Source organism: Natrix helvetica (assembly GCF_964273705.1).
Source record: "Natrix helvetica genome assembly, chromosome: 2".
Taxonomy (NCBI): Eukaryota; Metazoa; Chordata; class Lepidosauria; order Squamata; family Natricidae; genus Natrix; species Natrix helvetica.
In genome coordinates, this window is record NC_138552.1 from 215,730,272 (window position 1) to 215,747,760 (window position 17,489).

The 17,489-nt window shown below is 42.4% G+C and overlaps 1 protein-coding gene across 16 annotated transcripts in view; it reads left to right on the forward strand.

Moving 5' to 3' along the window:
* The window catches only part of AFDN (afadin, adherens junction formation factor), a 100,885-nt gene that overhangs the window by 58,210 nt on the left and 25,186 nt on the right, over positions 1-17,489 (forward strand). For 11 of the 16 annotated variants that reach the window (XM_081940888.1, XM_081940890.1, XM_081940879.1 and 8 more), the window contains 9 exons: positions 1,115-1,320; positions 4,005-4,025; positions 4,743-4,888; positions 7,050-7,144; positions 8,175-8,440; positions 9,151-9,294; positions 10,794-10,992; positions 12,534-12,637; positions 12,938-13,024. In XM_081940888.1, the coding sequence (XP_081797014.1) occupies positions 1,115-1,320; positions 4,005-4,025; positions 4,743-4,888; positions 7,050-7,144; positions 8,175-8,440; positions 9,151-9,294; positions 10,794-10,992; positions 12,534-12,637; positions 12,938-13,024 (1,268 nt within the window). The remainder of the gene's footprint in view (positions 1-1,114; positions 1,321-4,004; positions 4,026-4,742; positions 4,889-7,049; positions 7,145-8,174; positions 8,441-9,150; positions 9,295-10,793; positions 10,993-12,533; positions 12,638-12,937; positions 13,025-17,489) is intronic. The other 5 variants (XM_081940891.1, XM_081940881.1, XM_081940882.1 and 2 more) reach the window with 1 other exon arrangement.

The following is a 17,489-nucleotide window of genomic DNA, read 5'->3' on the forward strand; positions in this document are numbered from 1 at the left end:
CCTCCGCCGCACGGCGCCTCGGGCCCAGCGTCCTTGCGCCACTCCGCCCAGCGCTCACCAGGGCCCGGCCTTCACATTGCCGCCGCCGCCAGGATGGCCTCGGCCAAAGGGAAGTCTGTCGGGCCTCTGCCACGCCGCCCTCTCCTCCTCCTCCTCCTCCTCCCCCTCTAGCCGCGCCACGCCAGGCAGGCTGCGCAGCTGCCTCAATCCCGGCCTCGTGAGGCACCGCGCCGCATCGTGCTCAATAGTTGCAACTCGGCTGCCTGCCGCCTTTCCCTTCCTTTGTCTCCCAGCCGGGGCGGCCTGCCGCCGAGTTGCGACTATTGCCGCCGCTGCTGCCGCCGTTCACAGGACCCGCCTCTCACCCTCTTCCTCCAGTCGGCAGGTTCCGACTCGTTTGCTGCCTGCCGGGCCCTGGCGCCGCATTCGAGCCGGAGGGGGAAAGGAGGAGAAGGAGGACAACAAAGCCCCCTTCACTTTCCCCCTCCCCCTCCCTTTCGGCTTAATCCTTGCAATGCCCGCGCAAAGCCCCGAGGGGACGGATTCCTGTGCGGTACACATGGCAGGAAGGCTATAGAGTCCCCCCTCCCTCCGCCGTCCGGACGGTCCCTGAAGCCTTCGGAACGCTTAAAACGACCCTCCGAGCAACCCGGAAGTCACTTCAGGGAAGCCTCCGGACGGTCCTTGAAGCCTCTGGGGGGGGCGGGGGGGCTCTTTTCACCCTCCCCAGGCTCCTATAAAGCCTCTGGAGCCTGGGGAAGGCGAAAAATAGCTTTTAAAAAGGTGAACTCAGTGTGCCCTGACAAATGGCTCCGCATGCCACTTGTGGCACGCGTGCCATAGGTTCGCCATCACGGGTATAGACATTATGTAGAGTTCTCTGATACAGATTTATTAAACTTCTTTTTGTATTTTGTTTTACTTGCCTGTTGTTGCCCTTTACTATTTAATTTTCAGCAATTTAATCTTGTAAAAATATTTTGGTGTTAATGTTTGATTCATGAAAGTGATCCCAATAATTTAATTTGGTTTTTTTCCTGAAGTGGTGTTTACTATTGCTTCTTAGATTTTTCAATTAAGTTAGCTTGTTACTTTTTTGTTTTTTGTTCTTCAGCTGAGGATGCTTTTTTGTCTGCCATCATCAATTACACTAATAGCTCAACAGTTCATTTTAAGCTGTCGCCTACTTATGTTCTGTACATGACATGTCGGTATGTATTATCAAGCCAGTACAGACCTGACATCAGTCCTCCTGAACGAACTCACAAAGTAATTGCAATAGTCAACAAGATGGTGAAAATGATGGAAGGAGTTATACAAGTGAGTTTCAGTCTAAGAACCTACTAAATGTTTTATATCCACAAAAAATACTGCTTTTGCAGGATTGTTTTTACCAAGTTGCATTTGTATTAGAGATCATAAGCACAGATTGTTTGGATATCATAATACCATTTGTAATTGTGTATGAAATAACTCTTGTTGTGACCAAACTGCAGTCAGACATTTGTAATGAACCTACAAAAATATTGAAAATGTTTTTAAAAGCAGTGATACTTCTTGATATGGAATGGTGAACAAGAGGTACAAACAATCTGTTATAGTGTTAATATTCATATGTTTTATTGGTAGATATCTAAAATCTACCGATATTTCAAATTATCTTCAAATTTTGTTTGAATTATCAATATTGGCCCAGTTTTATGAAATATGATGGTAATCATGTTACAACCCTATTGTATATTGTATTCTGTCTTTTTAATGGAAGTTGCAGTGAATAAAACTCTGTTCGCAGATGTTTCTGCTGATGGTTGTGGGTGGGTAATTTCTTCAAAATGTGGGCTGGTGGTCATTTCTCCAGAAAAACTGTATAGAAAGTTGGTGAGAAGATGAAAAGATGTGGGTGGCAGCGGTGGGGAGGAGATAGATTGTGAACTGTGTCCTTTTCTTCAGCAAGATTTCAATAAGATTACTTCTGTTTATGCAACAGTCTGGATCCAAACTATTACCCATCTATGCAGGGACAATAAATTATTATTGATAATAATTATAAATAAACATGGCAAGCTTTTAAATATAAAGTGGTGCCATAACTTGAGCATCACTCAGTTTTTATATTCTATGTCCAAATAATTCCATTTACATGAACAACATATTCCTAGTTATGCAGCCAATTTATTAAGTGTTTCAATTTTCATTTTCTTTTAAATTGTCCTGTTTCTGTGTTCACATGTCTCCTGTTACTTTAATGATGCTGTAGATTTGAAGTATGATTCTGCAAGGACTAATGTGCAAAAACTGTTTAATAGAAGCCAGTAGAACACTTCTCACAACGGACTGCCACCTTATTTAGCAGGCTAGGCTGCACTGCCTCATCCTCTTTGAGACACGCATTGTGTCTATATGTGTGACTTTGAGTCAGTCTTTGACTTCTTGTGATTGCCTGAATTAGTTCTTATTAATCTTTTATACATAGTTTTAAAATATAGGTAACTATTTTTGCATAATAATGACCTATAATTATTGTTTCAATAATTTTATTAAGAATTGTATTATACATATAAAACTAATACAAGAAAATAATATAAAAAGTAAGAAAAAGAAACTCCCTCGTTTATCCCCAGTAAGTATATTCAAATTAATAACATCATTATTTTATGACATACAACCAAGTACATTTCTATTTTCTCCTGAAAATTTAGATTGCATGAATACCACAGGAAAACAAGTTATAGCACTAAGATTTTTTATTTAAAAAACCTGTAGTAGTCAAAAATGAAAAAAATCATGAATGTCACAAATATTCTTTTAAACAAAAATAAATTAAAATAACTTTACTGTGAAGCAGAACCACTTGAAAAAAAAACCCTACAAATGGGGCCTATTCAGTTTGGTCATTTAACTGGCAAGATTTTTCATTAACCAAAACCTAATATTTTATTTTATGATTGGCTTGGTATGTAATTTTGTTTTTTAAAATTGTATCTACAATGATGGATTATGGGGGACCCATTCCAATATGAGTACAAAAATCCTGCCCATTTCCTCTCATTTGTTGCTGAGCAAAAATATTGTTCCTTTTTTGCTTTCCATTCTCTTCCCTTCCCTGCTTGAGACTTCTTTTGCCTAGAAAGGAAAATTTGTTTGTTGTCTAAGTTCTTACCCAACAGATACTGTTGTAGGGTGGATCAACCTGTCCCCTCTTAGCCACCTCTTTCCCTTTCTTGCGCAATTTCAGTTTCATTATTTTTTTCCCCAGTGATTTGTATTGCTTGATAGGAGATTCACCGTGTGTGTGGTGTGTGTAGCCTTGGCTGACCAGAGCCCACTTGGCCAGGAAGCCTGTCAGCTGAGGCCAAGGTGAGCTGCTAAGCCACTGCTCCTCCTCTTCCTACAGCACTTCTCGTGGCTTACCCTGAATATTTGTGTGGTCTTAAGTCTCTGATCTTGCTGTGAAGCATTGTTTCAGTGGTTTGGAAGTATTATTTGGAGGCATAAAAAATGACTTTCAGTGAGAAAAAATAAGTGAGACGATAGAGAATAATACAAGAGTAACTTAGGAACTCCTAGATTCAAAGGCTAGAGAAACAAAAAGAATAAAGTTTTGAACAAATGCATTATTTTGTTTTGCAGAGGTTTTCTTTTCTTTTTTCTAACAATACTGTTACTAACTTACAGTAGTATGGTGAAGAATTGCCAAGATAAAGACTTTACTGGCTTCCATGGACAGATTTAGACATTATTCCATGCAGGATTATACCGTTGGTATTAATGCATATATATAGATTGTCTAGAGGAAAATTTGGACTTCCTCTAAAACGTTTCTCATGTGTATATATATCTATATATCTTTTAATTTCTCAGTTATATCATGTTCCCCCAGTGAAATGTTTTAATGTGACAGAGCATAAGTCTTGTGCTTTCATATTTTAGTGTTTCATTTCTAAAATTGTCATGATTGTTCACAAGTTTCTTTCTTCTGTTTGATTTCCTTCGTTTTTCTCCAGGAGGTAGACCAGGTTGATCAGGTAGGATATATTGCTGGGAACTGATCCTAGCTATGTTGGCTTAGCTCAGTTTCTCATGCTGCTTCCATGTAAAATACAATATTTCTACAGCTGGATTGAACATAACACTCATTCAGCAACTGGAACATGCAGTACTAAAATCCTTTTTTGACTGCGCAGCCTATCAGCATTTCATAATTTCTGCTTAACGCACTTCAGTACAGAGATGTAATGACAAAAGTTCTTTTCCTTCCTTTTTTGTTTATTTTGTCTGTGGTTCTGTTCTTTGGATCTCATCTGAGGTTGCCTGGCCTAGCATTTGTGGTCGGGAAAGGGTGAGATAGATCAGTACTTGATACTGCTTGGTTTCAAAGCCAGTGACTAGGCAGTATCTGGGTGACAGTGTGTATTAATGAATGTGTGCTCACACACATACAGATTACCAGATAATGCATACATCTAAGCTTTCAGCATTTCATGACAACATGCTAAGTCCATTTCATTAACAGCATTTGGAAAATTTAATATTTTATCATTCAACTTACAATTTAAAGCAGTTGTAACACGCACTATATATTATTTGCAGTTTCATATAAATTCTTTGCAAGTATCTGGTAACTGAGATATGTTTGGTTATTAGTTGGTACTGGTCTATCTAACAGAGCCTTTGACAGAATGAAAGCTGAAATACAGGATGAATTTATGTTGATGTTTACAGCCATTTTTCAATATTTGCAGAAACAGAAGAATATTGCTGGGGCACTTGCTTTTTGGATGGCAAATGCATCTGAGTTGCTAAACTTTATTAAGCAGGATCGAGACTTAAGCCGAATCACATTAGATGCGCAAGATGTTTTGGCACACCTAGTTCAGATGGCATTTAAGTAAGGAAAACTAATTTATGCTTGGGGATCCGTTTTAGTTTTTCTTAATGAGCAGTTGTTTATTTTGATTGAATTCTAAATCTGTTTGGAAACAAAGTAATATGTGTTTCTAAAAGTAGGTGTATTCTTCTATTTTTTAAAATATAGTAATATATATATGACAGTTACTATATTTATTCTGAAAAACTAAATTATTCTATGGTTATAAAAGAAACATTCAGTATGGAGCTCTAAGGAGTATTTAGGAATATTGGATTAGCACTGTATTTTAAAATTAAGATAGCCCCCCAACCCCAAAGACAACCTGAAATTTAAGATCCCTTCCCATCTCCCAAAAATAAAAATCAGAAAAAAATGTTAAATATATGAAATTCCTATACACTGTCCACCTTTCCTAATTTGTTAAGTAGGGAAACCAATCAGTGAGTCCCTCCAGAAAAATAGTAGTGCCATAAAATAAGTACCATATATACTTGAGTATAAGCCGAATTTTTCAGCCCACTTTTTGGGCTGAAAAATCCACTTCGGCTTATACTCCAGTGAACAAAAAAAAAATGTGGCTCTTTAAACATTTTAATGCGGCTCTTCTGTGTGCCGGGCGCCCGCTTCCCTCCCTCCTCTTGGGCTTCGGAGGGAAGCTTCTGCATAACCCCGGCGAGTGACAAGTCTCCCAGGCTGTAATTTGCCGAGCTGTATGCGCGCGCCTGTTTTCCACGGCGTGGAGCAGCGGCGAGATTCTGCGCGGCGAGCGATGATTCCGGGGGCCATCAGTGGGGGGCAGGGTCTCCTCTCGCGTTCCTCATCTTCCCGGATGGCCCCTGGAATCATCGCTCGCCGCGCAGAATCTCGCCGCTGCTCCACGCTGTGGAAAACAGGCGCGTGCGCACAGCTCGGAAAATTACAGCCTGGGAGACTTGTCACTCGGCTTTTGCAGAAGCTTCCCTCCGAAGCCCGAGAGGAGGGAGGGGAGCGGGCGCCCGGCACACTGAAGAGCCGCATTAAAATGTGTAAAGAGCGCCCGCTCCCCTCCCTCCTCTCGGGCTTCGGAGGGAAGCTTCTGCATAACCCCGGCGAGTGACAAGTCTCCCAGGCTGTAATTTGCCGAGCTGTACGCGCGCGCCTGTTTTCCACAGCGTGGAGCAGCGGCGAGATTCTGCACGGCGAGCGATGATTCCGGGGGCCATCAGTGGGGGGGCAGGGTCTCCTCTCGCGTTCCTCATCTTCCCGGATGGCCCCTGGAATCATCGCTCACCGCGCAGAATCTCGCCGCTGCTCCACGCCGTGGAAAACAGGCGCGTGCGCACAGCTCGGCAAATTAAAGCCTGGGAGACTTGTTGTCACTCGCCTTTGCAGAAGCTTCCCTCCGAAGCGTTCTGAGGGAGGGCTGTAAACTTCCCTCCGAAGTCTTGGGATGTTCTGAGGAGCCCCCCAAGGCAAAACGCCGCTGCCAGGTAGTTAAAAGTACGTCTCTGATTCGTCTCTGTCAGTCTCTCTCTGATTCCCTCTCTCTCTCCCTCTCTCTGTTCCTCTGTCTGTCTGTCTCACTCACACACACACACACACTTTTAGCAATTTTATTGTTATCTACCTGTATTTTTATTTTTGAAATTTACCGTGAGCTGCTGCATTTCCCAGCCTCGGCTTATACTCGAGTCAATAACTTTTTCCAGTTTTTTGGGGTAAAATTAGGGGTCTCGGCTTATACTTGAGTCGGCTTATACTCAAGTATATACGGTAATTTGAGATACTGGTTAAATTTTTATAAGTTTGTGATGGCCAAATTTTTATATTTTGATTAAATTTTAGTGCCAGAATATTTCTATTTCTTGGAAATAATATAGCAGATACCGCTCACCTTGTGAACATGTATGCTGTATGTATGTGTAGGCTACCCACACACACACATTTTGTATGTATGTATGTATGTATGTATGTATGTATGTATGTATATGTATGCATGTATATGATTTGTAGCCTACTAGTATATTTGTTTGAAAATAAACACCACAGAACAACGGGACTTATTTTTGAGTTGGTACATAAAGGGAACATCTGGGAGATCTACATTTTCTGTGTTTGTAATGAAATTATTTTTCATAGTACTACAAGCTTGAACTTATTTGCCTACTATTCACTAGTTTCACACAATTTACTTTTTCAGATACCTGGTCCACTGTCTTCAGTCAGAGCTTAATAACTACATGCCTGCATTCCTTGATGATCCAGAAGAGAATAATCCTCAAAGACCTAAAATAGGTTAGAATATTTTACATTATATTAATTACAATGTATGTTATCTTAACAAGACTGTGATAGCATAACGGGCATATGCTAGGAAACCCTGATGAGTATATTCACATGCAATAATAAATATTTTATTTACCTACAAATAAAGACATTTATTTATTGAAGAAACCTGGTCACTTACTGAAAACCAAGTTATCCATTATAGTACTGTTTGTGTGATATTAGAATGTACTTGTTAATGTAAATACATACCTGTGGAGGTGTAAATGAATATTAAATTATGCTCTAATAGAGTCTTATGGTAAAGTCATATGTAACTTCATTGTGGAGAAAATAAACTTTACATAAACCTCAATGGTTTATATTATTTTACTGAAACTGTAATAGTGGAATACTAAAATACTATTGAGTAGGATTTAGATGGTAGCATTACTAAAAAAATGTGTAACATTTAGAAGAAATTCAGCCAAAGATTGACAGGATGGAATGCCCAAAAAGTACAGTTTTGGAATACCCAACAATAAAACTGTATTGGGAAGTAATAACTATAAATCACCAGTGGATTCCTTAATTATCTTGTTTGTGGCTTAAATGGGGAAACATGTGGCCTTTAATTTATTATAGATTGTAGCTGCAAATAAGAAAAAGACTGCTGTCCCCATGTTTACATGCTGTTTATGTTACAACTAAGGTAACCGATTTGGCAGCTTGCCAATAATATAATAGTAATAGCCAACTGCTTGTTTTTGTTTCTGAGAGTCAAAGAGGGAGAGAGGCAGGGAAAACAGTAAAGGATTAAAATAATAAAAAAAACTTATTTTTATCCATATCCATATATTTATATTAATTATATATTACATTAATATTAAAAGTTTACAATATAATGTGATATATTATAAAGTAATGTAAGGTGTTCAGAGTTATCTTTCTGTAATAAAGATTTCCATTTAGACTTTAGCTTTTGATTTTAAAATAGATGCATAGTTCAATTTAGAATTTATTGCTGAGTAAAATGTCATGTGCAACTTTTTTCTTGTAGATGATGTCTTACATACATTAACTGGAGCCATGTCCCTGTTGCGACGATGTAGAGTGAATGCAGCACTGACAATACAGCTCTTCTCCCAGCTATTTCATTTTATCAACATGTGGCTTTTTAACAGATTGGTTACAGATCCAGATTCAGGACTGTGTTCACATTATTGGGGAGCTATTATTCGTCAACAGTTGGGTCATATAGAAGCCTGGGCAGAAAAACAGGGCTTGGAGCTGGCTGCTGATTGTCATCTCAGTCGGATCGTACAAGTAGGTATTTGAGTATATTAGAAAATAAATAAATTCACAGTTTTTGAGGCACCTACATCGAGTTGTATAAAGCAGTATTTAATACATTTTAATAAACAGTTTTAGGAAATTAGGAAATCACCATAATTTTTGTTCAGTTCTGCCATAGTATTGACCCAGTTTCTGTACCATAATCTGTTTTACTTTCATTAACTAGCCTTTGGATGAAAAGAGATTTTTTTAAAGCATAAATGTGAACTACGTGCAAAGTTGGAGTTACTTGGTTTATAAAAATTTCCTTAAAACAGTTTTCAGTATAAATTTGCCTGGAAACTTCCCATAGAAATATGGTGATACACTATTTGAATTTAGCTTGAAATGAATATATAATGTATATCTTGCAGTTCATTCCTAAACAAACGCAAATGGTGGGGAACAAACAAAACTCTAGCATTTTTGGTGATTAGGTTTGTAATGTGTAATGTTAAACCAATCCATGACAAGACAAAATCAAGCTATATTTTAAGTTTGTCCAGTGATTATGGTATCCTGATTGATTGAAGAAAAAGAATGAGACAAAACATACTCAAAAATGAAAATTGCACTGTTTCAGTATTTTCTGATGAACTTAAGTAGTACTAAATCAGAAGCATTTATCTATGTTACAGTGTTCACTGCTATGTATGTTCATATCAAAGTGGATCTACTTATAATCATCTTTCCTCCCCCAGGCAACTACATTACTTACTATGGATAAGTATTCTCCTGAAGACATTCCTAATATTAATAGTACCTGTTTTAAACTCAATTCTTTACAACTGCATGCATTGCTACAAAACTATCACTGTGCCCCAGATGAGCCATTTATTCCACCAGTAAGTTAATCTTATTTTTAAATTTGAGGTGGGTGGCTGGGTGATTGATGATCAATATAAGTTTATGTAAAACAGTGGAAATTATATGGCAGTGAATGAAAACGTTTTTACTTAAGGAAGCTAATACTAAAGTTGAAAACATAGTTTTAAATTAGTGAGGTTTTTTATTGTGTGCATGGTACTTTTTACAAAGAATATATCGGTAGGTCTCATTGCAATTGGGGTTGGCAATTCTGTCACTAAGTAGTGGAGATGTTAAATGAAATGTCATGAGATGTCACTGACTTAAAACATCCATTCCAGCTGCTGTCATTAAGCCAATCACCATGGGTCCTTAAGTGCACTGCCATCTGATCACAAGTTGTGACTTCCTGCCGACTTCCCCACTGACTTTGTTTGTTGGGAGCCGGCTGTGAAGGTCACAAATGGTAATCGTGTGATTGAAGGATGCTGCAAACATAGTAAATGTGGATGGCTTGCCAATTGTCCAAATAGCAATCACATGACCTCAGGGATGCTACAGTGGCCACAGCATTCAAGTCATAAGGGCAAGTCATAAGTCTACCTTTTTACTGTTGTAGCTTTGAACAGGCACTGAACAGGTGGTCAGTAAATGAAGACTACCCGTAAAATAAATCTAAATGCTTGTCTCTGAATTATTATTCACCATGATACATTTAACAAGGTCAGAAACCTTTTAAATATGTACAAAATTTAGAGCTATTTGGGGAGATGTTCTAGAGCATCTGTTACATCCAACTTGAATGTGTATTCTGTGCTAAATAAAGATTTCTCCATAGTCCTGTTATTTATTATTCTAGTTCTGCTAGCTTTTGTTGATTAGATGGCTATTCTCTCTTCAGAAGATCTTATGGTTCTCAGATTTGTGATTTTATCTCTTACGTAACGATCCAATGCATATTTTTTGGCTTGTATTTCCTGACACTGATATCCTCACTTAACCATTTGTTCAGCTGTTGTTTGAAGTTGCAATGGCATCGAACAAATTGAACAAACTGATCACAAAGTCCTCAAAGTTAAAGCCATTGCCCTGCCCCTGTGATCACAGGATTACTGCCAGAAGATGTGTGGGGTCCTCACTGGACACAGTGCAGTTCTGGCATAACAACCGCAGCCAGGCTACTGGAATTGCCATCACTAAGTTATACAGTCACCTGATATTTTGCCTAACAACTGCTTTAATAACAATGAAAATTCTGATCCCAAGGGTCATTAAGCACAGACTATCTGTATTTAGCTTATCCGTTTCCTTGAACAATCACTGGAACAGTGATTATAGCCTAAATATTTTCTTCCTGATATTTAATATTCCTTAAATATATCTTACCAAATGAATTATTCTTCTTAACCAAACAATGAATATCTGCATTGGTCTCTGAATCAATTAATAATATGACTAACTCCAGACAGCAAAAATGTAGAATTCCCTTGCCTTGATTTCCATGTATAATGCTGCATATTTTTCTTCTTTCCACCAGGAATTAATAGAAAATGTGGTAGCTGTTGCAGAAAATACTGCTGACGAACTAGCTCGTAGTGATGGTAGAGAAGTACAGTTAGAAGAGGACCCTGATCTTCAGCTTCCTTTTCTTCTCCCAGAAGATGGTTACTCATGTGATGTTGTCCGAAACATTCCAAATGGATTACAGGAATTTTTAGATCCACTCTGCCAAAGAGGTTAGCTTTTTTTAAAGCTTGCATTTATGTAGAAATTACATGTCAGCCCTCCCAGGTAAACTAGACAGGTAACATGACTAGATGAGAGCTAAATCTACTTTCTTTAAAAGCTACACTAACAGAACCTTGCTAGTCTAAAGCTACAAACTTTCCACCATCACTTTTAATAGTCTGATCAATTAGGGCAGGTTCTTCCTAAGTTTCTTTCACTGACCATTAAACAATTGCAGGCTCCTTCCCCTTTTGTCTGAATGTTTCCTAGGTAGCATCTCTTTATTTCGTCCTCCTCAGTCATCCACACATTCCATTACCCAATCTGCTTTAGTGCAATGATTGTTTTATGTCATTTTGAGGCCCATCTTTATACAGTTTTAGTTTCTTGTGCTGCTAAATGGCCACAATAAAGTAATTTGTTTATACTTTTAGTTTCTGTTTTGTCCAATATTCTTATTACGCTGATGTACACGATCCAGAATCTATGGTTTGGTGTAGGTCTGTGATGGCAAACCTATGGCACACGTGCCACAAGTGGCATTCGGAGCCATTTGTCAGGGCGCGTAAGGCGTTGCCCTGTCAGCTGGCCAGCAAGCATGCACACGCTGGTCAGCTGACTTCAGCCTTCTTTTGAGGCTGTTTTTCGCACTCCGGAGGCTTCCCTGAAGCCTCCAAAGCATGAAAAACCAGCCCTATGGGCAAACTGAAAGTTCGGGAACGGACTTCTGGTTTGCTCATAGGACCGTTTTTCACCCTCCAGAGCTTTCAGGGAAGGCTCCGGAGGTCGAAAAACGGCCCTACGGACAAACTGGAAGTCACTTCTGGTTTGCTCGTAGGGCCATTTTTTATCCTCTGGAGCCTTCAGGGAAGCCTCCTGAAGGCCCATGAAGACTCCGGAGGTCGAAAATCAGCCCTATGGGGAACCCGGAAGTTTGGGAATTGTGACTCCCAGTTTGTCCGTAGGACGAATTTTTGATCTCTGGAGCCTTCAGGGGCCTTCAGGAAGCTTCCCTGAAGGCTCCAGAGAGCAAAAACTGGCCCTATGGACAAACCGGAAGTCATCATTCCTGAACTTCCAGGTTCCCCGTAGGTCCATTTTTTGCCCTCCAGAAGCTTTAGGGAAGCTCCTGAGGCCTCTGGAGGGAATCGGGGGGGAGGGGGAAAGCTGTTTTCACCCTCCCCAGGCTCCTAGAAAGTCTCTGGAGCCTGGGGAAGGCGAAAAAACTGCAGCAAAAGCGGGGGTGTGTGTCACTGATCGTGCTCGTACGCTGGTGGGCATGCGCGCACATCATTATGTGTGTGGCACGCCAGTGCACGACCCCCCTGTGCTCCCCCCACTTTTGGCACAGCAGCCAAAAAAGGTTTGCCATTACTGGTGTAGGTTATAATAACTGCATTTTAAATACATGTATTTATCAAAGTGATGGCCAATATTTTTTTATTAATGAATCTTTTATGGAGTAACTTTTTGGAGGTCTCTCTAGTGTTCTATTTAACTTATTTGAGCATAAAGAAAAATCTTGTTATCCATTAACATTTTCATTTAGCTTTTTGCAGGTTAACATCTCATCCACGCTCACCAGGAACTTGGACAATATATTTTGAAGGTGCAGATTATGAGAGCCATCTGTTACAAGACAATGCAGATTTGGCAAGTATTCATATTACAGGAAAGACAACAGAAATAGATACATTAAACTATGCTATTAAATATGACATTTGTACTAATGTGAAAATATTTAAACATTAGAATGTAGGATTCCCCAACTTTTTCTTATAGTGGAAAAAAAAGCATTTCCCTAATAAGTCATCGTTGCTTTTTTATTACCCTTTAGTATTGGAATAATTAAGATGGCAGGATAACAACGTTTTTTTAAAAAAATCAGGAAGGTATTTCTCAGGAAGTGCTCTAGCCGGTTTTCAATATTTTCTCTTTATTTTGTTTCATCAGGCTCAGCCACTGAGGAAAGAACCTGAAATAATTACTGTAACACTTAAGAAACAAAACGGGATGGGACTAAGCATAGTTGCTGCTAAGGTACTAAATTATTTATTGATATGAAACTTATTATTTGAAGTGATAACAACAGATCATGTGTAGCTTAATGTGAATAAATATTGGAAGCAGTCATAAGAGTAACAGAAAGTTTAAAAAACTTATTTGATTAGTTTTTAAAAAAATATTTCATTTTTTGGGCAGCTGCTTTCTCCACAGATGAGACACAAGAGGTGTCTCTACTTTATCTTAATAAGGAGGCTGGATGATATGGGAGCAGATGGTGATGTCCATCATGATATTTCTTGCTTTTTAAAGATAAAAGGCAATGCAATCTCAGTAGATTTTTCTGTTAGATGTAACTGAAATCTGTTAGTATGAGAGAAACGGCATTTCCCATGTGGAAAAAATAAGTGCCATATATTGTATGGCATATTTTTTTCTACATGAAAATAGCCTTTCTTAATCCTGAGACACTTGCAGACCAACTGGTTTTCTAGAGGAATTTTGCAGGATTAGCCAGGATTGGGTATTGTGATGTCCAATTGGCCTCGAGACAGAGTTAATTTGAACCCACACCTCTGCTCCTTGCTTCTGGTTCCCAGTTTCAACTCTGGCTGGCTGAAGAAAGACAGGTTGCTTTTGGTTCCTGATTCTTCCAAACACAATCCAGTGCCATCCTCCAAATTCCTTCTCCCTGCCTTCTTCCCCTTGCCTCCATCTGATACCTGGAATCCTCCCCTTGGTGTGGCTTGCTCCCGGCCGCCAGTAAGGGATTTAAAAGTTGCTTTTTGGGGCTTTAGAGGCAGGATGCCATTATGACGGCCATTTTGGGGGCTCAATTCCTGTGGGCCGCATGGGCTGGGGCAGAGGGTACTATGAAGCCTCATTTTCATCCCTGCCTTCCTGGGTGGCCATCCTTTCTACAGCAGCGGCAAGGCCCTGCAGGCCCAGATCGACAGCAAACGGCCTGGAGCGGCCCGGGACAGCGAGGTCCGCATGGTGCTGCCGACAGCCGCGCGGCTTGCAAAAGGGGCAGGAAAGGTCTACCAGAGGCTGATTTTGTCGCATGGAGGCCGTGAGTGATTGGGGGAAGCTGTTTTTTGGTCGCTGCTGTTTCTGATGGGCTGAGCCTGGTGGAGCCCTGACCTGGTGCCATGGCTGATGCAGAGGAGAGGCTGGAATCCCCTCCCCCCATTGTCCCCTGGGGAGGGGACCTCCAGTGGGGCCTGAATGAGGCCCACAGCCTCTGTGAGACTGTGAAAAATTGCAGCAGCTGGAAAATTCTCCAAGGCCTTGCAGAAGGATGAGGAAAGGAGGCACAGGGCCCTGGAAAAGCAGGTGTCCAGGGCTGAACAGAGGGGTAAGCCTAGTTCTCACTTGAGGTCTAGATCGCCCATTAGATCCAGGTCTAGGTCTCCTCACAGGAGGGCTTCCCCAGTGTATCTCAGGGACTTTTCACCTTTCCCCCACCCCACTCTCCATGGTGGAACAGGGCCCCTATCTAAGGGATCCTTTTCAGTGCAGGGGGGGCAGGAGGGATAGTCCCATCAGGTCATCGTTGGCTGCACAGTTTGAAGGCTGTGCACAAGAGGAGGAGGAGGATTCCTTCGTTAGAGACATGGAGCAGCTTCTAGCAAGCATTCAGAGGTTTATTTCCTCTGCAATTTCACATGGAATTTCTGCTGGATAACAGAAGGGGTCTGTGCGACCCGCAATGGTAGCAAAGGTCCCTGGGGGAGGTGCCTCTGCTCAGGCAGGCTGAGGCCTATCTCCTTGGAGGTGTGCCCGCCTGTTTCTCCTTATCTGGCTAGCGAGGGTTCCATGGCGGGGGATCAGGTTCATTGAGAGGTAGATATGTCTGATGATGAGGATCCCTCAAAACCTGAGGCACCAGCATTCTCTGGTCTGTTTCCTCCGGATTTGTTCAAGTCATTGTTGCACAAGGCTAGGGCCACAGCGCAACTGGGTGAGACGGAAGGTGCCAAGTCGGGTGCCAAGGAGTGTGGTCTGGAGAAAAAGCCAGAGGATCGAGTTTACTCCTCCAGCGAAGGAAGACATCCCTGCCCCTAAGTTGTTCCTAAAGGTAGTTCAAAAGCAGTGGGAAAAGCCAGGAACATTTCCCAACCCCAGCAGCAGTGATAGGAGGTTCTTTAACATGGAACCTAGTTTCTCTGAGGCGTTGCAGGTGCCCACAGTGGACCCTCCAGTGGTGGCACTGGCATCCACGTCAACGGTAGTGTCTGGTGATGTGGCTGATTACTTGAAGGCCGAGGATAAGAAGGTGGAGCTGAGGTCATCTACGTGGGCCATCAAGGCAGCTGCCTCTGCGTCATTCTTCAGCCGCACGGCTATCCTTTGGCTACAAGAGATGCAGGAACGGATTCCGCCTGAGGAGATGCGTACTCATCAAGATCTCAACAAGCTGGTTGCTGTTGCACAATTCTCTGCGGACGCCACTCTGCATGCTATGAAGTATGCCTCACGGGCAATGGCAGCCTCGGTGACCTCCCAACGTCTCCTGTGGCTGAGGGGGTGGCAAGCGGAGAACAAGGCAAAGTGGCACCTGCCATCATCGTCTTATTCCGGGGGACCCCTTTTCAGTACCCCATTGGACCCAATCCTTGTTGAGGACAAGAATAAAAAGGTCATGCCTATGCTCGCAAAGAAGTCAGAGCAAAAATCTGTGCCTTACTTTTGGAAGCAGTCCTATTGTCAGTCAGATCAGGAGGCACAGCACAGCAGGTATTTTCCGAGATCAGATAGGCAGTCGGATAAGCACTACACGAGGGATAGGCCTAGGTTCCAACCCCAGGGGAAGAGGCTCTTTCAGGGGGAGGTGGCCGTCCCTACCGCTGGGGCAGATAGGTCAATAGCGACCCCACCCATAGGCGGCAGACTGCTTCTGTTTGCCGACGCCTGGGCTGAGATTACCACTGACGCTTGGGTTCTGAATACCATCAGATTTGGCCTGTGCCTAGAGTTTCTCTCCATTCCGCTAAACCACTTTTAGACGTTTCGGTTGCCAAGAGTAAAGATAAATGCTTTCTCATGAGGCAGGCGATCTGACACCTCCTAGAGATTAGGGCGGTGGAACCAGTTCCATCGGACCAAGTGGGGTCAGGTTTCTATTCCAACCGCTTTGTCGTTCCGAAGAGTTCGGGGGGATGGAGGGCGATTCTGGATCTTAAACTGCTAAATTTTCACTTAGTCTATAGAAGATTCAAGATGGCATCGCTTAAATCCATCTTGGCGGGGGTCAGGCGCAATGACTTCATGGCCTCCATCGACCTGACGGAGGCTTACCTCTATATCCCCGTCTTCCCTGGCCATCGTAAGTATCTCAGGTTCTCCTATTTAGGTAGCCACTACAGTATAGGGCCCTACCATTTGGCTTGGTGTCGGCGCCACAGGCCTTCACTAAGGTCCTAGCCATAGTGGCGGCTTACCTCCGCGAGCGCTCTGTCAGGGTCCAATGCTATCTTGACATCTTAGTCCAAGCAGCATCGTTTGAGGGGGCGAGGGAGGATATTTCGTTGGTGGTATCCACACTACAGCAGTTAGGTTTTTCGGTTAACCTAGATAAGAGTTCCCTTGCTCCCGCCAACAGGATTCATCACCTGGGGACCATGATAGACTCTAAGCTGGGGAAGGTGTTCCTGTCCCATGACCGTAAAGTTAGTTTGTTAGCCTTAGTTAGACAAGTTAGAAGTCAATGTTTTGTTCCTGTAGTAGTGCTCTCCAGCTTGCTGGGGAAATTCATTTCTTGCATAGACGTGGTGCCTTGGGCTCGTCTACACACGAAGCCGCTCCAATGGCGTCTCCTGCCACATCAGAGGTCAAACTCCAGCAATTCCGAGGAAAAGGTTCCAGTGACACCACAGATGCAGTTGTTCATTGAGGTGGTGGCTCTCCCCAGCGCTACACGAGGGCTGCGAGTTCAGGGAGCCGAGCACCTCATCCTGACAACAGATACCAGCTTGCTCTGGTGGGGAGCTCTCTTGAACTCCCAGATGGCGCAGGGGCTTTGGACCTGGTTGGACCTCCAACACAATATAAATTGGCTGGAACTGCGAGTGATTCACTTGGCATTGCGGCACTTCTGGTTCAGGATCGAGACGTCTTGGTGCTGCCTGACAACGTGGCGGCAAAGGCCCACGTCAACCAACAGGGCAGCACACACTCCAGGGCTCTTCGAACTGAGGCGATGGCACTTGGCGCCTGGGCAGAGAGGCATCTTCAATCGCTCAGGGCGGAGCACATCACAGGAGTGGACAACCATCAAGCCCACTGGCTCAGTTGGGCCACAGTTGACCATGGGGAGCGGAGCCTTTCTCTGAAACTGTTCCAGGCCATCTGCTCCAGGTTCGGCCATCCGGAGGTAGACCTGTTTGCCACAAATCTGAGTAGGGTGTGTTCCCTTATGACTTGTTTTCAGGTGTTTTGCAGTGGGCTTGACTCATTGAAACTGGGAACCAGAAGCAAGGAGCACAGAGGTGTGGCTTCA